This window comes from Lonchura striata, chromosome 22 (assembly GCF_050655825.1).
Source record: "Lonchura striata isolate lonStrDom1 chromosome 22, ASM5065582v1, whole genome shotgun sequence".
NCBI classification, from domain to species: domain Eukaryota; kingdom Metazoa; phylum Chordata; class Aves; order Passeriformes; family Estrildidae; genus Lonchura; species Lonchura striata.
In genome coordinates, this window is record NC_140724.1 from 7,645,150 (window position 1) to 7,661,121 (window position 15,972).

Below are 15,972 nucleotides of genomic sequence, written 5' to 3' on the forward strand. Positions count from 1 at the left end.
GAGATGGGAACGGGCACCGGCGCTCCCCCTGTTCAGGGCACACGCATGCCCCTCGCGTGTGATGTGCACACGCGTGCACAGATGGCTGCACACTGGAGGGGCTCACCCCTGCCTGTGTCACCCAGGCTGGACGTGCTGGGGGGACCCTGCAGGACCTCCTGGGAACCTCCTGGGATCTTGCAGGATCCCCTGACCTGCCACCACTCAGCTGGATGCTGGTGGCTGCTGGTTTCAGTCCCTACGTGTGGTTGCTGAGGCCGGTGGGAGCCCCTGGGTTGGTGCTGGTCCCAATCAGTGCAGGCACAAGGCCCATGCCTGCTGCCAGTTCAAACTGGCATGGGACTGAGGCACACTGGAGTGCCAGCCCAGCGCTCAGCAGCTCAGTGCCCGCCTGAGCTGGTGCAGCACTGTTGCTGTGCCTGGCAGAGGCTGGTCATGCTGGAGCTGAGCAGAACTGTTCCACATGTGGGCCAGACCCACACGGATCCCCACATCCATGCCAAACTGTGTCAGGCTGTGCTGGAGCCCAGCCTGAGCCCTCACACGTGCTGGGCTGTGCCCGTGCCACACTAGAGCAGAGCCCACATTGGGCCATGCCGTGCCGGTGCCAGGCCATGCCATTCTCGTGCCGGTGCCGTCCCGGAGCCGTGCCGGTGCCGTGCCGGTGCGGTGCCGGTGCGGTGCCGGTGCCGTCCCGGAGCCGGTGCGGTGCCGGTGCCGTCCCGGAGCCGTGCCGGTGCCGTGCCGGTGCGGTGCCGGTGCGGTGCCGGTGCCGTCCCGGAGCCGGTGCGGTGCCGGTGCCGTCCCGGAGCCGTGCCGGTGCCGTCCCGGTGCGGTGCCGGTGCCGTCCCGGTGCGGTGCCGGTGCGGTGCCGGTGCCGTCCCGGTGCCGTCCCGGTGCCGTCCCGGTGCGGTGCCGGTGCGGTGCCGGTGCCGTCCCGGTGCCGTCCCGGTGCCGCGCCGGTGCGGTGCCGGCGCCGTCCCGGAGCCGTCCCTCCCCCGGCGCGCACGTGGTTCTCCGGCGCGCTGCCCGCGCGGGGGCGGGGCCTGGCCCGGCTCCGTGCTCGGCGTTGCCCAATGGCGGCGCGGCCCCGCCCCCTCCCCGGCGGGCGGGCCAATGGGCAGCGAGGGCGGGGCCGGGCCGGAGGGGCCGGGGGCCGCGGTCACGTGGGGCGGAGGGCGGTGTTAAAGGCGCCGGGCGCTGCGGCCGCGGCAGTCCGGGCGGCGGGCACCGGCACCGGCACCGGCAGCGGCGGGGACCGGCACCGGCGGGGAGCGGCCCCGAGGGCGGCGGGGCCAGAGCGGCACCGCAGCTGCGGCTTCCTGGTTGGCGCGGCCGGCGCGGCCCAGCCGGTGAGCGGAGGTGACGGGCAGGCGCGCGCACACACGCATGGCGGCGGGAGGGGGCGGTGGCGCGCGCGGGAGCGGCCGTTACCGGCGGCGGGAAGGGCCGGTGCTCGCCCTGCGCGCGCTCTGCTCGTCCGGTGCTCGCCCGGTGAGTGCCTGCTCCTGCGGTGCTCAGCTCTGCCTTTCCCACAGGATGACGAGCGGCGCAGACCATGGCGCGGCACCCGGCCCCCATCCCCTGCGACCGACGGGCCCGTAGGACGTCGCGGTCTCCCCGAGCCCTATAGCGATCCCTCTATTTAATTTGAAACCTAATTTATTAACCCATCGCCCCGTCCCCGCCATGGAGTCGACCCCCGCGGTGCTCACCGCCCCCATGGCTGACTTCCTCTGGATGCTGGTCCTGGGTTTCATCATTGCCTTCGTCCTGGCCTTCTCTGTTGGCGCAAACGACGTGGCTAACTCCTTCGGCACGGCCGTGGGCTCGGGGGTGGTGACCCTGCGGCAGGCCTGCATCCTGGCCAGCATCTTTGAGACGGTGGGCTCTGTCCTGCTGGGAGCCAAGGTCAGCGAGACCATCCGGAAGGGTCTGATTGATGTCGAGATGTACAACTCCACAGAGCAGCTGCTGATGGCAGGTTCGATCAGCGCCATGTCTGGTAAGGCACAGGGAGGTCTCAGTGTAGGAGCACTGTGTCCCAGGGTGATGGCTTTCTTAGCAGGCTGCTTCTTTGCAGGATCTGCTGTGTGGCAGCTGATGGCTTCATTCTTGAAGCTCCCCATTTCTGGTACCCACTGCATCGTTGGAGCGACCATTGGCTTCTCACTGGTGGCCCAAGGGCAAGAAGGTGTCAAGTGGTCCGAGTTGCTGAAGATTGGTAAGTCCAGCCAGCAGGACCACCCCAGCCACGGACCCCATGTGTCCCTGGGCTTCTTTTTCCAGCAGCAGGATGCTGACTGTGCCTCCCACTTTCTAGTGTTGTCCTGGTTCATCTCACCCCTTCTTTCGGGCACCATGTCTGCTGTCCTGTTCTTCCTCGTCCAGAGGTTCATCCTCTGTAAGGTAAAGGCTATCTGCCCTGTTTTCTGGTACTTTGGGGCTCTTTGTGGCTGCTCTCAATGGACCTGTTGGTTGGTCTATGGTCACCAGGGCTTCTCCTGGCACATCCTGGGTGTATATGTTGGCATCAGGGGAGCCCTTTGGGAGCTGAAGTAGTGGGAAAATGGGGCCTGTGACCACTCTACAGAGTGGACTGGGAGGGTTTTGGGGCATCATCTCCCCTCTGAAACATGGGGGTTTGTCTTGCCTGGCTTCAGCAGGAGCAGCCCTGTTTCCCAGTAATGAAGTAGCTCAGAATTGATAAGACCAGGGCTGTCAGCTGGGCTTTTCCAAAATCCTGGTGTAAGGACTTTTTTTCTTTTCCATGAGGTAGGCTGCAGGTGAAGGTGGTTATCCACAGCCATGGCATTCCTCAGCTGGGAGGGACAGAATTGTTCCTGAGGCTGGGGAAACCACATTCCTTCCACCTGAGACCCTAGCTATGCAGAGAAGCTCCAGCATTTTATTCTGCATATCTGAGGTTGAATTCCTTTAAGTTTTACCTCTTAATGATTGAAGAGATGTTAAGATCTTATCAGCCCTTTGAAACAGCTCAGCATCACCACTGTCACAGTAACCTTGTACAACCAGACTCCCAAAGTGTGGCTGGCCCTGTCACGCTCCATCTTGGTGCTGAACAGTCTGGTTGCTCCATGCTGCTTGGCATTCAGGAGGGCTTGGTGTGCCTGTCCTGATGCCAAATCCCAATTGCTGGGCAGCAGTGGGGATTAAATGCTCCTGCTGCTGGGTGAGGGCCTTGCTGCCAGATATGTGGTCAAATAAGCTCCTTTGTGACTAATGGACTTTTTATTTTGTTCAAGTCAGCTGGAAAGGGGTAAAAGCTTTGAAAGTTCTTGGGGAATGGAAAGAAAAATGTAAGTGTAGGTGGCAGTTTGGGGGGCCAGGGAAAGGGTTCAGAAGCCAGCTAGAGATGAGTTGTTCCGGGCTTGGGAGTGCTGGAACCCTTGGCTGGGCCTGCCCTAGCTCTCTGGGGAGCCGTGTGGGATCCAGGTGCTGTGCTGCCTCCTGCCCTCCGAGGCTGGGGCCATCTGACCGTGGGTTGTTCCCTAAAGGCTGTTGGGTGCTGTCATCTGTAGGTGACTGAGGGCACAAACCCCTTCTGGAAAGAATCTGTTGCTAAGCTGCTGCACAGCCCCCAGTCTACCTCTCTGCAGCACTGGTTTGTGTTTTCCAGGCAGATCCTGTTCCCAACGGCCTGCGAGCTTTGCCCGTCTTCTATGCTTGCACTGTGGGAATCAACCTCTTCTCCATCATGTACACTGGGGCGCCCTGTAAGTGCACAGCAGAATGCTTGAAGCTGAATTTTGGAATTCTTTCTAAAGCCTCTATTAAATGCACGATTTACCCCTTTTTTGCTTTACAGGGCTGAGATCTCCTAGAAGGCGGCTGGCCTGTGCCGGTTACGGAAGGCGGCAGGCTAGCCTGCACTCTCTGGGCTAGGTAGTTGCCCAACCAAAGAGACCTGCTCAAACTAAACTCCTCCAGACCTCTCTCCTTAGACTTCCCAGGATTGGCCAATAACATGACTTCCCCTTCCCTTCTCTTACCTGTGCTAGAACTCGGGTATCTGCTGGCTGCCAAAGAGGCTCTTCAGGCTGCCAGCAGTGGGGCTAGGAGCCGGGAACGGGTCTGTGCCTCCTGGTTCATCCTGTCCCTAAAAACAAGCTAATTACTCTTGTCGAGAAGAGCTGTGTGCTGCAGAGTCTGAGCTTCAGGTGGAAAAGCCAAACTAAGATGCTGTGTTGCTGGAGACAGGTCATGAGCAGGACTAAGTGGGGGCTCAGCAGGGATAGGTGGATTTGCCTGTGGAGCTAGAGGCTCCGTCACCTCCGTTGTTTGCTGGGATGACTCGGCCTGAGTGTGGGTTTCCTGTTGTGGAGGAGCCTCTGGAGGTGGGATGCGGGCAGGCAGTGCTGGCTCTGGCAGGGCTTACTCTGTAAACAGTGTCTGGAAAATTTTTTGGAGGGATGTCAGGTTCTCCGAGCTCTCCAGCATGGGGGAGAGGAGGACAGGCCTGCAGTGGTGCTGCTGGGGGCACTGGGGCTGCTCCAAAATCACTTGATCACTTTGCATGTCCAAAGTGGATCTGTGTTTATCCTGAGCCCTGAACTGCTGAGTGAGCTCTAGGTCGCTTTAGCACAGGGTTTGCAGGCAGACCTCTGCCTGGCTGAGGTGTCTGGGCTGCTTCAGGAGCAGTAAGTCACTGCTTGCAGCAGCACATGCAGGGTTTGGATAGTCACAAGCGCCTGATGCCCTGCCTGGGCTTGTATGGTGCCAGTCCTCTGCTCAAAGTCAGGCTGCCTGTGAGACTGCTCCTAAGTGGGTCATGTATCACCTCAGATGCCATAAAGCCTAAACTCCCATTGACCCCTGGAGCAGAAGAGCTGCTCTCCCCAGCAGCTGCAGGGGCTGGAGAGCTCTGGGTGGGAGCAGCTCAAGCGTCCGTGTCCTCTCTGGAGCAGGGAAGCAGCACTGGTGCTGTAGCAGCCACACTGGGAGGTGTTTTTTCTTTTGACATTGCAGCAAATGAGGAGACAAGAGCTGTGTGGAGCCTGGGGCATGCACCACTCCGCAGGGTTTGGCTGGGGGAAAGGGCTGTGAAGGGCCAGCTGCTGAAGGGATATGACCTGTGGGGCTGAGAGTGTACCTGGGGTCTCGGCATGGTCAGTGATCCCTTCCCAGCAGTGTTTCTCCCTGGCAGGTGGATTAGCTCAGGGCTGTTGCAGGTGATGGAGTCCCTATGCCTGGGAAAACCAAAGTCATATATTAAGGAGGGTTTTGCCCAGAGGTTTTCAAAGATCCGTTGTTTTATTTCCTAGTGCTGGGCTTTGACAAACTTCCTCTGTGGGGTATCCTCCTAATTTCGGCGGGGAGTGCTGTTGTCTGTGCTCTCATCGTCTGGTTCTTTGTATGTCCAAGAATGAAGAAGAAAATTGACCGTAAGTACCACATCCCTCTGCAGTCCTTGGGGAAGGGCACGCTCTGGCTAACCAGCTTCTCTTCCCAGTGGGAGATCCCGTTAGCTGTGGGGCTGTTATTAACAGATCCTCATCTTCACTTGGGGATTAACTGGCTCTGAGTCACTGGGGCACTCACCACACTGGGCTCTGCCTGCTCCTAACCCAGGCACCCAAAACCCCCCCCAGGAGCAGGGTTGTGCTGCTGAGCAGCATCTGGGGCTGACTGATCTGCAGGGTGATCTCTCCTGGAGCTGTGGGCAGTATCAGACAGCTTGTCTCGCTCTAATAGAGGAGAGAGAAGGCAAGAGGCAACGTGCCTGTTATAACCTTTAATCTTCTCATACCTGCTGAGCAATCCTTGGCCTGACTGATGCAGATCACAAGTTTAAAGCTGACGAAATATTTTCCCTGTAGCAAAAAATCCAAAACACTATATTGAAAGGCATCCAAAGGATCAGCCTGGAGCTCTGCCTCTGGAGCAGTGCTTGGAGAACTGCATGTGGCCCTGAATATCAATGATGTGTGCAAGCTGGGGCCTTGGGAGTTGGTGATGAGGGGATGTCCTTGCTGTGCTATTGTAATTGGGGTGTGACTAACAGCTTTATGGCTGCTCTTGACAATCCTCCAGCTGTTTAACTTAACTCCTGCCTGTGAGCTGAGGTGGGCTCTTCTGCCTATCAGACATGCTCCCTGCCTGCCCAGAGCATCCCTGGGAGGAGATGGGCATGCAGGGGGAGACAGTTTTGCTGGGATCGGATGCCAGGATGAAGGGTTGATGCCACAACCCAGCCCCCAAGACAAACAAAGTGACAGGGAAATGGTCATGTTTATGACAAGAAGGCGGTTTTGGTTGTTGTCTGAAGGAGCTGACCTCATGTTTTCACCTGGAGAAAACATGCTTTTACTGTTAGAGGCGGAGGAACAGCCTCAGGTTCCACAGCTTGGTGCTGCTGGTTTGGCTCCCCAGGGTGGACAGGAAACCAGGCTGCCTTTGCGGGGTGGAGACCAGCTCCTGTTTGGGTTTGTCATCCACCAGTGGAAGCTGGAGAGGAGCCCAGGCTGGGGCTGCTGGGCTGGTAGAGGAGCTGAGCTCTTCTGGGCGCCTCTCTGTCAGCTTCAGGGGTCATAGCCGCTCCAGAAGTGGTTCCAGAGCATCCCACTGCCCACAGGGATGGGACAAACATGGCCCAAAGAGGAACCTCTGCACTAGACATTACTGACATAAAAGCCCCATGAATGCGTTCACCACACCCTGTGTGGGTGGGGGTGTCTAAAAATAGGGGATGAGCTGGCTTAGATGGTTTGGCTGTTGTGCCCAGGACAAGGTGTGACTGTCCAGCAGTTTCCAAAGTTCAGGATGCGGAGGAGCTGTAAATTTTATTTGTCTGCCATAAATCTGAGTGGCAAGGGGTGTGGGCTTGCTGCTGGCACTGGGTGCAGTGGAGGAAAGGGGTTTGATGGTGGCTGGCCCTCTTTGCAGGAGAGATAAAATCAAGTCCTTCTGAAAGCCCCTTGATGGAGAAGAATGTTTGTCCAAAGGAGGAGCCAGAGGAGGCCAAGATGCCCTTGGGGGATGCCAAGGGCGCGGCTGGTGATGCAGGGTCAGCCACCCCACCCCGGGCAGTGGTGGAGGAGAGGATGGTCTCCTTCAACCTGGGGGAGCTGGAGGAGGCCCCAGAACAGGAGAGGCTTCCCAGCCTCGACCTGAAGGAAACCAGCATCGACAGTGGTGAGTAGCAGGGGGTGATTTGGGTCGTAAGACTTCCCCAACCCCAGGCAGCCCTTGGTGCTGACCCCTACACCCGCTGTCCCTGCTGGCAGGAGCTGTGCGGCTGCCCAATGGCAACCTGGTCCACCTGAGCCAGGCAGTGGGCCACCAGCTGGGCTCAGGTGGGCAGTACCAGTACCACACCGTGCATAAGGACTCCGGCCTCTACAAGGAGCTGCTGCACAAGCTGCACCTAGCCAAGATGGGGGACTGCATGGGGGACTCGGGGGACAAGCCCCTGCGGCGCAATAACAGCTATACCTCCTACACCATGGCCATCTGTGGCATGCCTCTGGACTCTCTGCGTGCCAGGGACAGCGAGGAGGGGGAGAAGCTCAGCTGGTCTGTGGTGGACACTAAGAAGAGGGTCCGCATGGACAGCTACACGAGCTACTGCAACGCAGTGGCAGATGCACACGCGGCTGCAGACGTGGACCTGAACACAGCCCAGGCAGAGCTGGGTGCCAGCGACCGCAAGGGCAGCAGTAGCTCCCTGGAAGAGTGGCATGAGCAGGACAAGCCAGAGGTGGCTCTACTCTTCCAGTTCTTGCAGATCCTCACAGCCTGTTTTGGCTCCTTCGCTCATGGTGGCAATGATGTCAGGTTAGTGGAGTTAGTGGGAGCCAGGGAGGCTGCTACCTGGGGCTAGTGCTCACAGAATCATGGAATCGCCAAATAGTTTTGGGTGGAGGGAACCTTAAATCTTGTTCCAACTCCCTGCCTGGTCATGTTCCTCTTGACCAGGTTGCTCCGTGTGCCATCCAACCTGGCCTTGCATACTTCCAGGGATGTTCTATCTTGCTAAGAGCCTCTGGCCCTCTAGACCAGATCCTCTTTCTCTTCCAGCAATGCCATTGGGCCCCTGGTTGCACTCTTCTTGGTTTATCAGACGGGCGATGTGGCTACCAGGGCGGCAACTCCCATCTGGCTGCTTCTCTATGGGAGTGCAGGGATTTGCATTGGCTTGTGGATCTGGGGAAGGAGAGTCATCCAGACGATGGGGAAGGACCTGACTCCCATCACACCATCCAGGTAAGGGCTACTGTGGAGCAGAGAAGAGGTTCCATGCAGCCTGAGAGCTGCATTCTGCTCCAGGAGCCCCTCTCCATTCTCTCTTGGGGGTTTCAGTGGTGGACCTGGGGTTGCATGGCTCCAACACCTCGCTGCATCCTGGGGGGTTCATCTGGGGGTGTGGAGAGCCAAGCTGCTGCCTTGAGCTGAGCCCCCGGGTGCTTTGGGGTATGCAGTGCCCCTATTCTGATCTGTTTTCTGTCCCTGCAGTGGCTTCAGCATTGAGCTGGCATCAGCACTGACAGTGGTCATTGCCTCCAATGTCGGCCTCCCAATCAGCACAACCCACTGCAAGGTAGGAGGGGTAGCGGGGGCTGGCTTTGGCTCAGTGTGAGCACAGTGTTCCCAAATCCTGGTGCTCATAGGACTGAGCTGTGTGGGAGGCCCTGCTCTGGGCCACTGGCCACTGTCAGCTCCCAGCTCTGCTGCTTGCATCTCAATGTGAGGTGGCAGCGGCTGCCCAGCCTCAGGGTGGGTCTCTGGGGCACTCGGGAAATCATGGGAGAACAAAACCCCTTTAATGGTCCCCTAGGCTCTGCCAAGAGGCCATGGGAGCCCAAGTGCTGTGGCATCCTGGTCCTGTCACCCCTCTGGGGTGGCAACTCTTGGCCCTGCACTGCCTGCCTGTGCTCTGTGAGGTCCCCACAGGCTCGAGCAGGACCCAGGGCTCTGGCCTGAGGGATGAAGGAGCACATTTTGGAGGTGCAGATGGCTGCTCTGGTGCTGAGCTGTGTCCTGACTCCTTGTGCAGGTGGGCTCAGTTGTCTCAGTGGGCTGGCTGCGCTCCAGGAAGGCAGTGGACTGGCGCCTCTTCCGAAACATCTTCATGGCGTGGTTTGTCACTGTCCCCATCTCCGGCCTCATAAGCGCTGCCATCATGGCTGTCTTCAAGTTTGCCCTCCGGAAGGTGTGAGGGCACCAGGGCTCCCACTGCTCCTGCTTCCCACTGCTGTCCTCCCTCGAGGAGCCACTGAAGCTGCCTGCTGTGGGGTGGCGGCTGCGCCCATCTGCGCACAGTGCTGTCACTGAAGTATCTTTTTTTTTTTTTTTTTAATATAACTGTCTTGGCGCTAACATTATGGGGGTGCACTGCCAGGGCTGTATCTGCCCCCAGGTGACCCCCCTGGTCTGCTGTAGCTGTAGATAAGCAGTTACTGGGGGCCACTTTCTCACTTCTACCGATCCCCTGGTAGTGATTTCTTGGGGGAAGGACAGAGGTTGGTCCTTGCCTGCCCTGGAACAAAGGGCTGGGGAGTCCTCTTTTGCAGGCTGTGCAGTGTTCAGCTTTGCCTCCATTGCTGTAGTGCTGTGGACACCATCCTGCTCGGGGGTCCTGGGGGGGCTGCCCTCTGGCCCCCTGTCACTGCTGCTACCTCGGACTTAATAAAGATTTCCTTCGTACGCCGGTGCTGCCTGTGGTTCTGGGGATTTGGGATATGGTGGGGGCCCCAAATGCTGCCCCATAGCCTTCCCCTACCTTGGCCCTGGGCCCCAGGAGGGAGCTGGGCATAAAGATAAGAGCCCCACGTGCCCGCTGTATCATGGGCGGGGCTGTAAACAGCCGTGCGCCGGGGTTATCGGGGCCGTGCACCTGGGGGTGGCTCCTGCCCGCTCGGCAGCCCTATCCTCCGTGTGGGGCGATGTGTGGGTGTGTGTCCGGGCCTGTATCCGTCCCTCCGCAGCCCTGGGACACTCTGTCCTCCATGTGCTGAGGGATGCTCCCCCCGGCTGGGTCAAGGCCGGGCCCGGGGCCCCACGTCAGCGTCCCCCGGGTGTCGCAAGAGCCTCGGTGGGGCAGCCGGGAGGGCTGCGGGCGGGGGCTGGTCCCGGGGGGCGGCACACGAGGGTTTCGAGAGGCGCTTTATGTGCCGCGTGGGGACGCGTGGGGCGGGGATCCCCGTGTCCCACGGGCCGGGGCCGCTCCGTCCTCCCCATCTCCCCCGGTGGGAGGCTGGGGCGGACACGCAGCGCCCGCCGGGGCGGCGGCGGGGCCGGTCCCTGACCCCAGTTAATGATTCGCCGCCGGGAGCTGCCCGCTGCCAGCGGTGCCGCTGGGCAAACTGCAGCCCGGGGCTCCGGGGTGGGGGGACGGCGCCGAGGAGCGCGGAGCCCCGTTCGGGGAGGGCACAGGGAGCACTCCCCGTGTGCGGGAGCCACGCGTGAAGAGGTGTCCGCACCGCACGGGGGGAGCACGGGGGCACGGCCGCCCCATTTGGGGTCGCCGCCCCGGGGCGGGGCGGTGCCGTCGGGCCCCGTTAAAGCGGCGGCGGCCGGAGGCGGTGGCCGGAGGCGGTGGCGATGGGCAGCGAGGGCCAGCGGGGCCCAGCGGCGGCCCGGGGCCCGGGGCAGGGCGACCCCCGGGCCCTGCGGAGGGACTGCCAGCACCGGTGGGCTGGGGACTGCGGGGGGATTGACGAGTGATGGGGGCAGCAGGACTTGGGGATGCGGGGCCGGGGCTTGGGGAAGGACAGGTAGGGAGGGGAGCAGGACCCGAAGGAAGGGCCTCGGGGTGCAGGTACGGGAGGGGGCAGAGGCCCTGGATGTCATGTCGACATGCCGGGGTGGGGGCAGGTCCAAACAGGGGCTTACTATCCCCCCTTCCAACTCCAGCTCCATTTCCAGCTCCACAGCCCATTTCTCTGCTCCAGTAACTTGCTGTGGAGGCCCTGGGCTGTGATGAGCACACAACCCTTCCAGAGCACTGACCACGGACTGGGCTTAGGAAGCACGATTCCATCTCTTCCCCTGTGCCACCCCCAGCCCTAAACCTCTCCTCACCCCATAATTCCCCCTGTGGTCACCCCCAGGATCTTCGTCAACCGGAGCCTGGCGCTGGAGAAGATCAAGTGCTTCGGCTTTGACATGGACTACACCTTGGCCAGTGCGTTTTGGGGGCCCCTAAAGCCAGGTGGGGTAGTGGTGGGATTCCCCCAGCCCCTGCCCACATACCCTTTTCCCCCCTGCAGTGTACAAGTCCCCTGACTACGAGGAGCTGGCCTTCACTCTGTTGCTGGAGCACCTTGTTGCCATTGGGTACCCTCCTGAGATCCTTGCCTACAAATATGACCCTACCTTCCCCACCCGGTCAGTTTGTGGAGGGGGTCCCAGAGACCAGAGACAGGAGGGGAGGGGAAGTGAGCCCCCCACCCACTGACAGCTGTGTGATGCAGGGGTCTGGTGTTTGATGCCCTGTATGGGAACCTGCTGAAGGTGGATTCCCACGGGAACCTGCTGGTCTGTGCCCATGGCTTCCGTTTCCTCAAGGGGTGAGTCTGGGAATTCACCACCCCTGGGGCAGGGGGAAGCTGGGGGTCCCTCAGGGTGGAGTGCAGCTCCGTGCTCTCTCCCTAGAGCCGAAATCCTCCATTATTACCCCAACAAGTTCATCCAGCGGGATGACATGAAACGCTTCCACATCCTCAACACCCTCTTCAACCTCACAGGTGAGTGAGAACCCCCATTGCCCTGGCCCTCCCACCACTCTAGGGTGCTGTCCTGCCCTGCACCCCCTCTCACAACCCCCTCCCTCACAGAGGCCCACCTCTATGCCTGTCTCGTGGACTTTTTCACCAACTGCTCCAGATATGTCAAGTAAGAGGGAGGTGGTGGGTGGGTGGGGGCTTGGTATTGGATTGGACAGGTGTAAATCTTGGGTGGAGCTTCCCTTAGCAGGGCAGCCCTTTCACCCCCTCCACTCCTGACTGTTGCAGCTGTGAGACCGGCTACAAGCATGGGAACCTCTTCATGTCCTTCCGCAGCATGTACCAGGATGTGCGCGAGGCCATGGACCATGTCCACCTCTCTGTGGGTGCAATGGACAAGGGGCTGGTGGTGCTGGGTGCTGAGAGTGACAGGGTTTTCTCACACGCACACCCTGGGAGATTTTGGCCAGCCCCACCCCATTCTTTCTGCAGGGCTGCCTCAAGGAGAAGACGCTAGAGAACCTGGAGAAATATGTGGTGAAGGATGTGAGTTGTACAGACCCCTAGGGACCCCTCCCTACTCTGCTCCCCTCAGTCAATTCCTTGTGGCCCCACCTGCGCTTCTCACCACTGACTTGCCCCTCACTAGCCCCGTGTGCCGCTGCTGCTGAGCCGCATGAAGGAGGTGGGGAAGGTCTTCCTGGCCACCAACAGTGACTACACCTACACTGATGTGAGTAGGGGGTGTCCATGTCCCCCACCACCAGGTGCAGCCTGCCCTGCATGGGGGAGGCAGAGGGGCTGTGTTGAAGCACAGGCAGGGTCTGTGTGGGAACCCAGGACCTCCCTCTGGCTGCCGTGGCTGTCTTGAGACCCTGGCAGAGGGCTCGGAGACCTTGGTATGAAGTCAAACACACCTGTGCCTTAGATTTTAGCCTGTGGAAAAAAAACTGCCAACTTTGTATGAGGAATTACAAGCCACAAGGGTTTGAGTAGTGTGGTAGTTGGATTAACATAGGGTGAAAAGGTAGAATTTTAGTGTTTTAGAAGAAGGGGTTCAAGGGGACAAGATGGAGGGATTTGGGTGTGTCCTGACCATCTCCTTCTCCTTGCCCTCCATGTCTTGCTGTGATGGTGACACTTTTCTATTGGTTTAAGGTAGAGACACTGTCCAACGTAAATGACAGATATTGGCACATTATTGTAAACATAGTACACGTAATTTTTGGTATAAAGTGGTAACACCAGCCCAAGGGTGTGGGAGTCTGCCACAGACTGACCTGCTAGACAGACCGCAGCTCCTTGAGAAAGCGTGTTAGAGATAAGAAAAATAAACAACCTTGAGAAGCCGACCCTACTTTGGGCATTCCGACTTCTTCTTTGGCTGCGTGGGCTGGGAAGCAAGGACTTTTGCATTCTCGGAGTCACCTTGACCTCCAGACCCCGAGAGGTCTGCCTTGCCTGGGGGCAGCAGTGATGATGCCAGATGTCCTTGCAGGCCATCATGTCCTATCTGTTCGACTTCAGCAATGAGGACAAGGTGAGTCTGTCCCCAGTGTGGGCTGGGTGGGGGGCACAGGGTGTGATCAGCATCCTCTTGTTGACTCCTGCCCTGGCATCCACAGGCTGATGTCCCATGGCGCCCCTGGAGGTCCTACTTTGACCTGATCGTGGTGGACACCCGCAAGCCCCTCTTCTTTGCTGAGGGCACCGTCCTGCGCCAAGTTGACACGGTGGGGACCTCTTCCCTGCTGCAGGGCTAGCTGGGGTGGTGGGCACTGCTTAGGCACTGAGGGGGGTCCTGTGGGCACAGCAAGGTAGATTCACAGCTGATTGGACACCAAGGAGGCACAGGTGACAGTGTCTCTGTTCTGCAGGACACAGGGAAGCTGCGCATGGGGACATACACTGGCCCTCTCCAGCACTGTGCTGTCTACTCCGGTGGTAAGCAGCCAGCTGGGCTCTGTCTGGGCTCTGTGGGCAGCAGAGGGGGACATGCCCACCCCCACAACTGTGACCCCTGGCTGTCACAGGCTCCTCAGATGTGGTGTGTGACCTCCTGGGTGTGAAGGGCAAAGACATCCTCTACATGGGGGACCACATCTTTGGTGACATTCTCAAATCCAAGAAGCGGCAGGGCTGGCGCACCTTTCTGGTGGTGCCCGAGCTGGCCCGTGAGCTGCAGGTCTGGACAGAGAAGAGTGGTGAGCAGTGCCAGGTTGGGGACACAGGCTTTACCATTCAAGGGGAGGAGGTGGCCTGGAGCCTCCTACACCCTTTGATGGCCAAACTGCCTGAGTGGGCCATGCCCTGACCCTCTTTGTTGATTGTGCTGGGCAGTGGGTGATGCTCCTGCACTGAACTGGCCCTGTTGCCCTTGCAGAGCTGTTTGAGGAGCTGCGGAGCCTGGATCTCTTCCTGGCCGAGCTGTACCAGTGAGTCGGTTGGGGTGGGAAACAGGCAGGGATAGGAGCACCTGTAGGGAACCCTCCAGGTGAGCCCTTAAGCCGGGTCTGCTCCGTTCCAGGCACTTGGACAGTGGCAGTAGTGAGCGCCCAGACATCAGCTCCATCAAGCGTCGGATCCAGGTGACACCCAGGGCACTGTGCCTGCTGGCACACAGCTCAGCTCAACCCCCTGCCACAACTTCCTCTGGGGGGGGGCCCGCAGGGGCCATCGGGTGCCCTGACTGTCCTGCTGCACCCACAGAAAGTTACACATGAGATGGACATGTGCTATGGGAAGATGGGCAGCCTGTTCCGCTGTGGCTCACGTCAGACGCTCTTTGCCAACCAGCTGATGCGCTATGCAGACCTCTATGCTGCCTCCTTCATCAACTTTCTCTATTACCCCTTCAGCTACCTCTTCCGGGCACCCCCTGTCCTGGTACGCAGCCCCCAGGCCCTGCTTGTCACCCACTGTGTCTCAGTTTCCCTCCCTGCCTGAGGGGGCATGGGACTGATAGAGGTGTTGGGTGGACACCCAAGCCATTGGCTGGCTGGTGCCAGCCTCTCTCTGGGAGCCTTATCCACCCCCCTGCAGATGGCCCATGAGTCAACGGTGGAGCACTCTCACCGGGACTCAGGGGATGCAGTCACTGCCCTTCCTCCCTGGCTGGCCCAGCATGGTGGCCCTGGCCAGCAGGTGGGTGACAGGAACAGAGGGGCAGAAGGACATGAGCATCCTGCTACAATGATGCCCTTGGGGTCCTGTGCCCACTGAGCCCCTTCTGCACTGCCTCAGGTCCCCCAGGACTCAAGTGGGGAGGAGGAAGATGATGGAGAAGCCTGAGCACAACACAATTGCTGTCATGCTGCCCATGGGAGGACATTGAGTGGCCCTGGACCACTTGCACTCATGGCCAGCTACCACCTCTGGTGGCCACAGGACGGCTGGTAGCCCTTGTCACACCTGTCCCTGGGTAGTTGGGACCTTCTCCTGACTGCCCAGAGTCAGGAGAGGGTCCCCAGGTTTGCTAGCTCTTGCCCCTTGAATTCTTATCTACCTGGTGCTCCTTTATCTCATTCCTCTTCCACCAGCTCAATGCCAGCCTGAGGGCATCCAACACCAGGGTGAACAGGCGGTGCCACTACTGCAGTATCACTGGAAGCCCCACTGCAGCAGCCGGGGTCCCAGCAGCTCCTGCCCCTTTAGCCTCTGGGCCTGGCCACAAGCACTGCATTGCTGGGTGGAGTGGGGGGCTCTGGAGGTGACACCTGCCCCTGCATCTGCTGTTCTTTTCTTTCTACCCTTTTCTATTTATAAAAGATACTCAAAACTCCTGGCACCGCAGAGATATAAAATTGGTTTTAAAGGAAAACTGCTTTGTCCCTGCACCTGAGAGGTGGGGGCAAAGGGCAGTCCCCAAGTCCTTGCCCAGCAGCTGGGACAAGCACAAGCTCCTAGGGAGAAGGTGGCAGCCCCGAGCTATCCCCATCTCTGCAGAGGGGGGCAGGCCAGCATCACTCCACAGAGTGGAGCCAGCCCCATGCCAGAACTCTGGGACACTGCTCTGAGACTTCTGCCAGCATCCATAGAGATGCTGAACCAAGGCTGGGGTGAGGGAGAGGAGGAAAGGGCATGATGAGGCCAGGACCACTGCTTGCTGGGGCTGGGTCGATGACAGTAGGGCTCCCCCACCTTCCACAACTGCCCTATGGTCACTATTCACAGCAGAGAGTATCTCCAAGCTCTTGCCTGGTACCTTGTGCTGCTGCCTGCTCCAAGTGCAGGGACAGCAGCAGAGGCGGCCTGCGTGCATTTACAGGGCTCATCTGTCCCCAGG

General features: G+C 59.6%; 2 protein-coding genes across 10 annotated transcripts; both read left to right on the forward strand.

Annotated features, from left to right (window-relative positions):
- Positions 1-1,205: 1,205 nt before the first annotated feature.
- On the forward strand, positions 1,206-9,666 carry SLC20A1 (solute carrier family 20 member 1). 2 transcript variants are annotated; one of them, XM_021544843.3, is made up of 11 exons: positions 1,206-1,352; positions 1,539-2,005; positions 2,084-2,224; positions 2,324-2,409; positions 3,641-3,737; positions 5,286-5,405; positions 6,907-7,155; positions 7,248-7,797; positions 8,041-8,226; positions 8,476-8,560; positions 9,017-9,666. In XM_021544843.3, exons 2-11 carry the CDS (start codon positions 1,690-1,692, stop codon positions 9,176-9,178), a joined length of 1,992 nt encoding a protein of 663 aa, XP_021400518.2. In that variant the 5' UTR covers positions 1,206-1,352; positions 1,539-1,689; the 3' UTR covers positions 9,179-9,666. The 2 variants fall into 2 exon arrangements, with proteins under 2 accessions (XP_021400518.2, XP_085415541.1); XM_085559415.1 differs by lacking the exons at positions 2,324-2,409; positions 3,641-3,737.
- Positions 9,667-9,931: 265 nt separating this feature from the next.
- Positions 9,932-15,474, forward strand: LOC110478296 (cytosolic purine 5'-nucleotidase). Of its 8 annotated transcripts, none has more exons than XR_014949884.1 (18): positions 10,519-10,652; positions 11,073-11,146; positions 11,232-11,349; positions 11,436-11,531; positions 11,617-11,708; positions 11,799-11,856; positions 11,976-12,069; positions 12,180-12,233; positions 12,337-12,420; positions 13,186-13,227; positions 13,313-13,420; positions 13,565-13,631; positions 13,721-13,905; positions 14,071-14,122; positions 14,215-14,275; positions 14,397-14,573; positions 14,730-14,831; positions 14,931-15,474. XR_014949884.1 is itself a non-coding variant. In XM_021544845.3 (18 exons), the coding sequence occupies exons 1-18, from the start codon at positions 10,564-10,566 to the stop codon at positions 14,976-14,978; spliced, it is 1,587 nt and encodes a 528-aa protein (XP_021400520.3). In that variant the 5' UTR covers positions 10,519-10,563; the 3' UTR covers positions 14,979-15,474. The 8 variants fall into 8 exon arrangements, 7 of the variants coding, with proteins under 7 accessions (XP_085415555.1, XP_085415557.1, XP_021400520.3 ...); XM_021544845.3 differs by having other exon boundaries at positions 13,721-13,891; XM_085559429.1 differs by lacking the exon at positions 10,519-10,652 and adding an exon at positions 9,932-10,054 and having other exon boundaries at positions 13,721-13,891; positions 14,730-15,061.
- The last annotated feature ends 498 nt before the right edge of the window (positions 15,475-15,972 follow it).

Bases quoted from the DNA above. Each gene is read 5' to 3' on its own strand.
- LOC110478296 (XM_085559428.1), top strand. From the start codon at position 10,564: ATGGGCAGCGAGGGCCAGCGGGGCCCAGCGGCGGCCCGGGGCCCGGGG. The intron at 11,532-11,616 runs GTGAGTCTGGGA...CTCTCTCCCTAG, and splicing joins GGCTTCCGTTTCCTCAAGGG to AGCCGAAATCCTCCATTATT. The intron at 13,892-14,070 runs GTGAGCAGTGCC...TTGCCCTTGCAG, and splicing joins GGTCTGGACAGAGAAGAGTG to AGCTGTTTGAGGAGCTGCGG.
- SLC20A1 (XM_021544843.3), top strand. From the start codon at position 1,690: ATGGAGTCGACCCCCGCGGTGCTCACCGCCCCCATGGCTGACTTCCTC. The intron at 2,006-2,083 runs GTAAGGCACAGG...GCTTCTTTGCAG, and splicing joins TTCGATCAGCGCCATGTCTG to GATCTGCTGTGTGGCAGCTG. The intron at 8,227-8,475 runs GTAAGGGCTACT...CTGTCCCTGCAG, and splicing joins ACTCCCATCACACCATCCAG to TGGCTTCAGCATTGAGCTGG.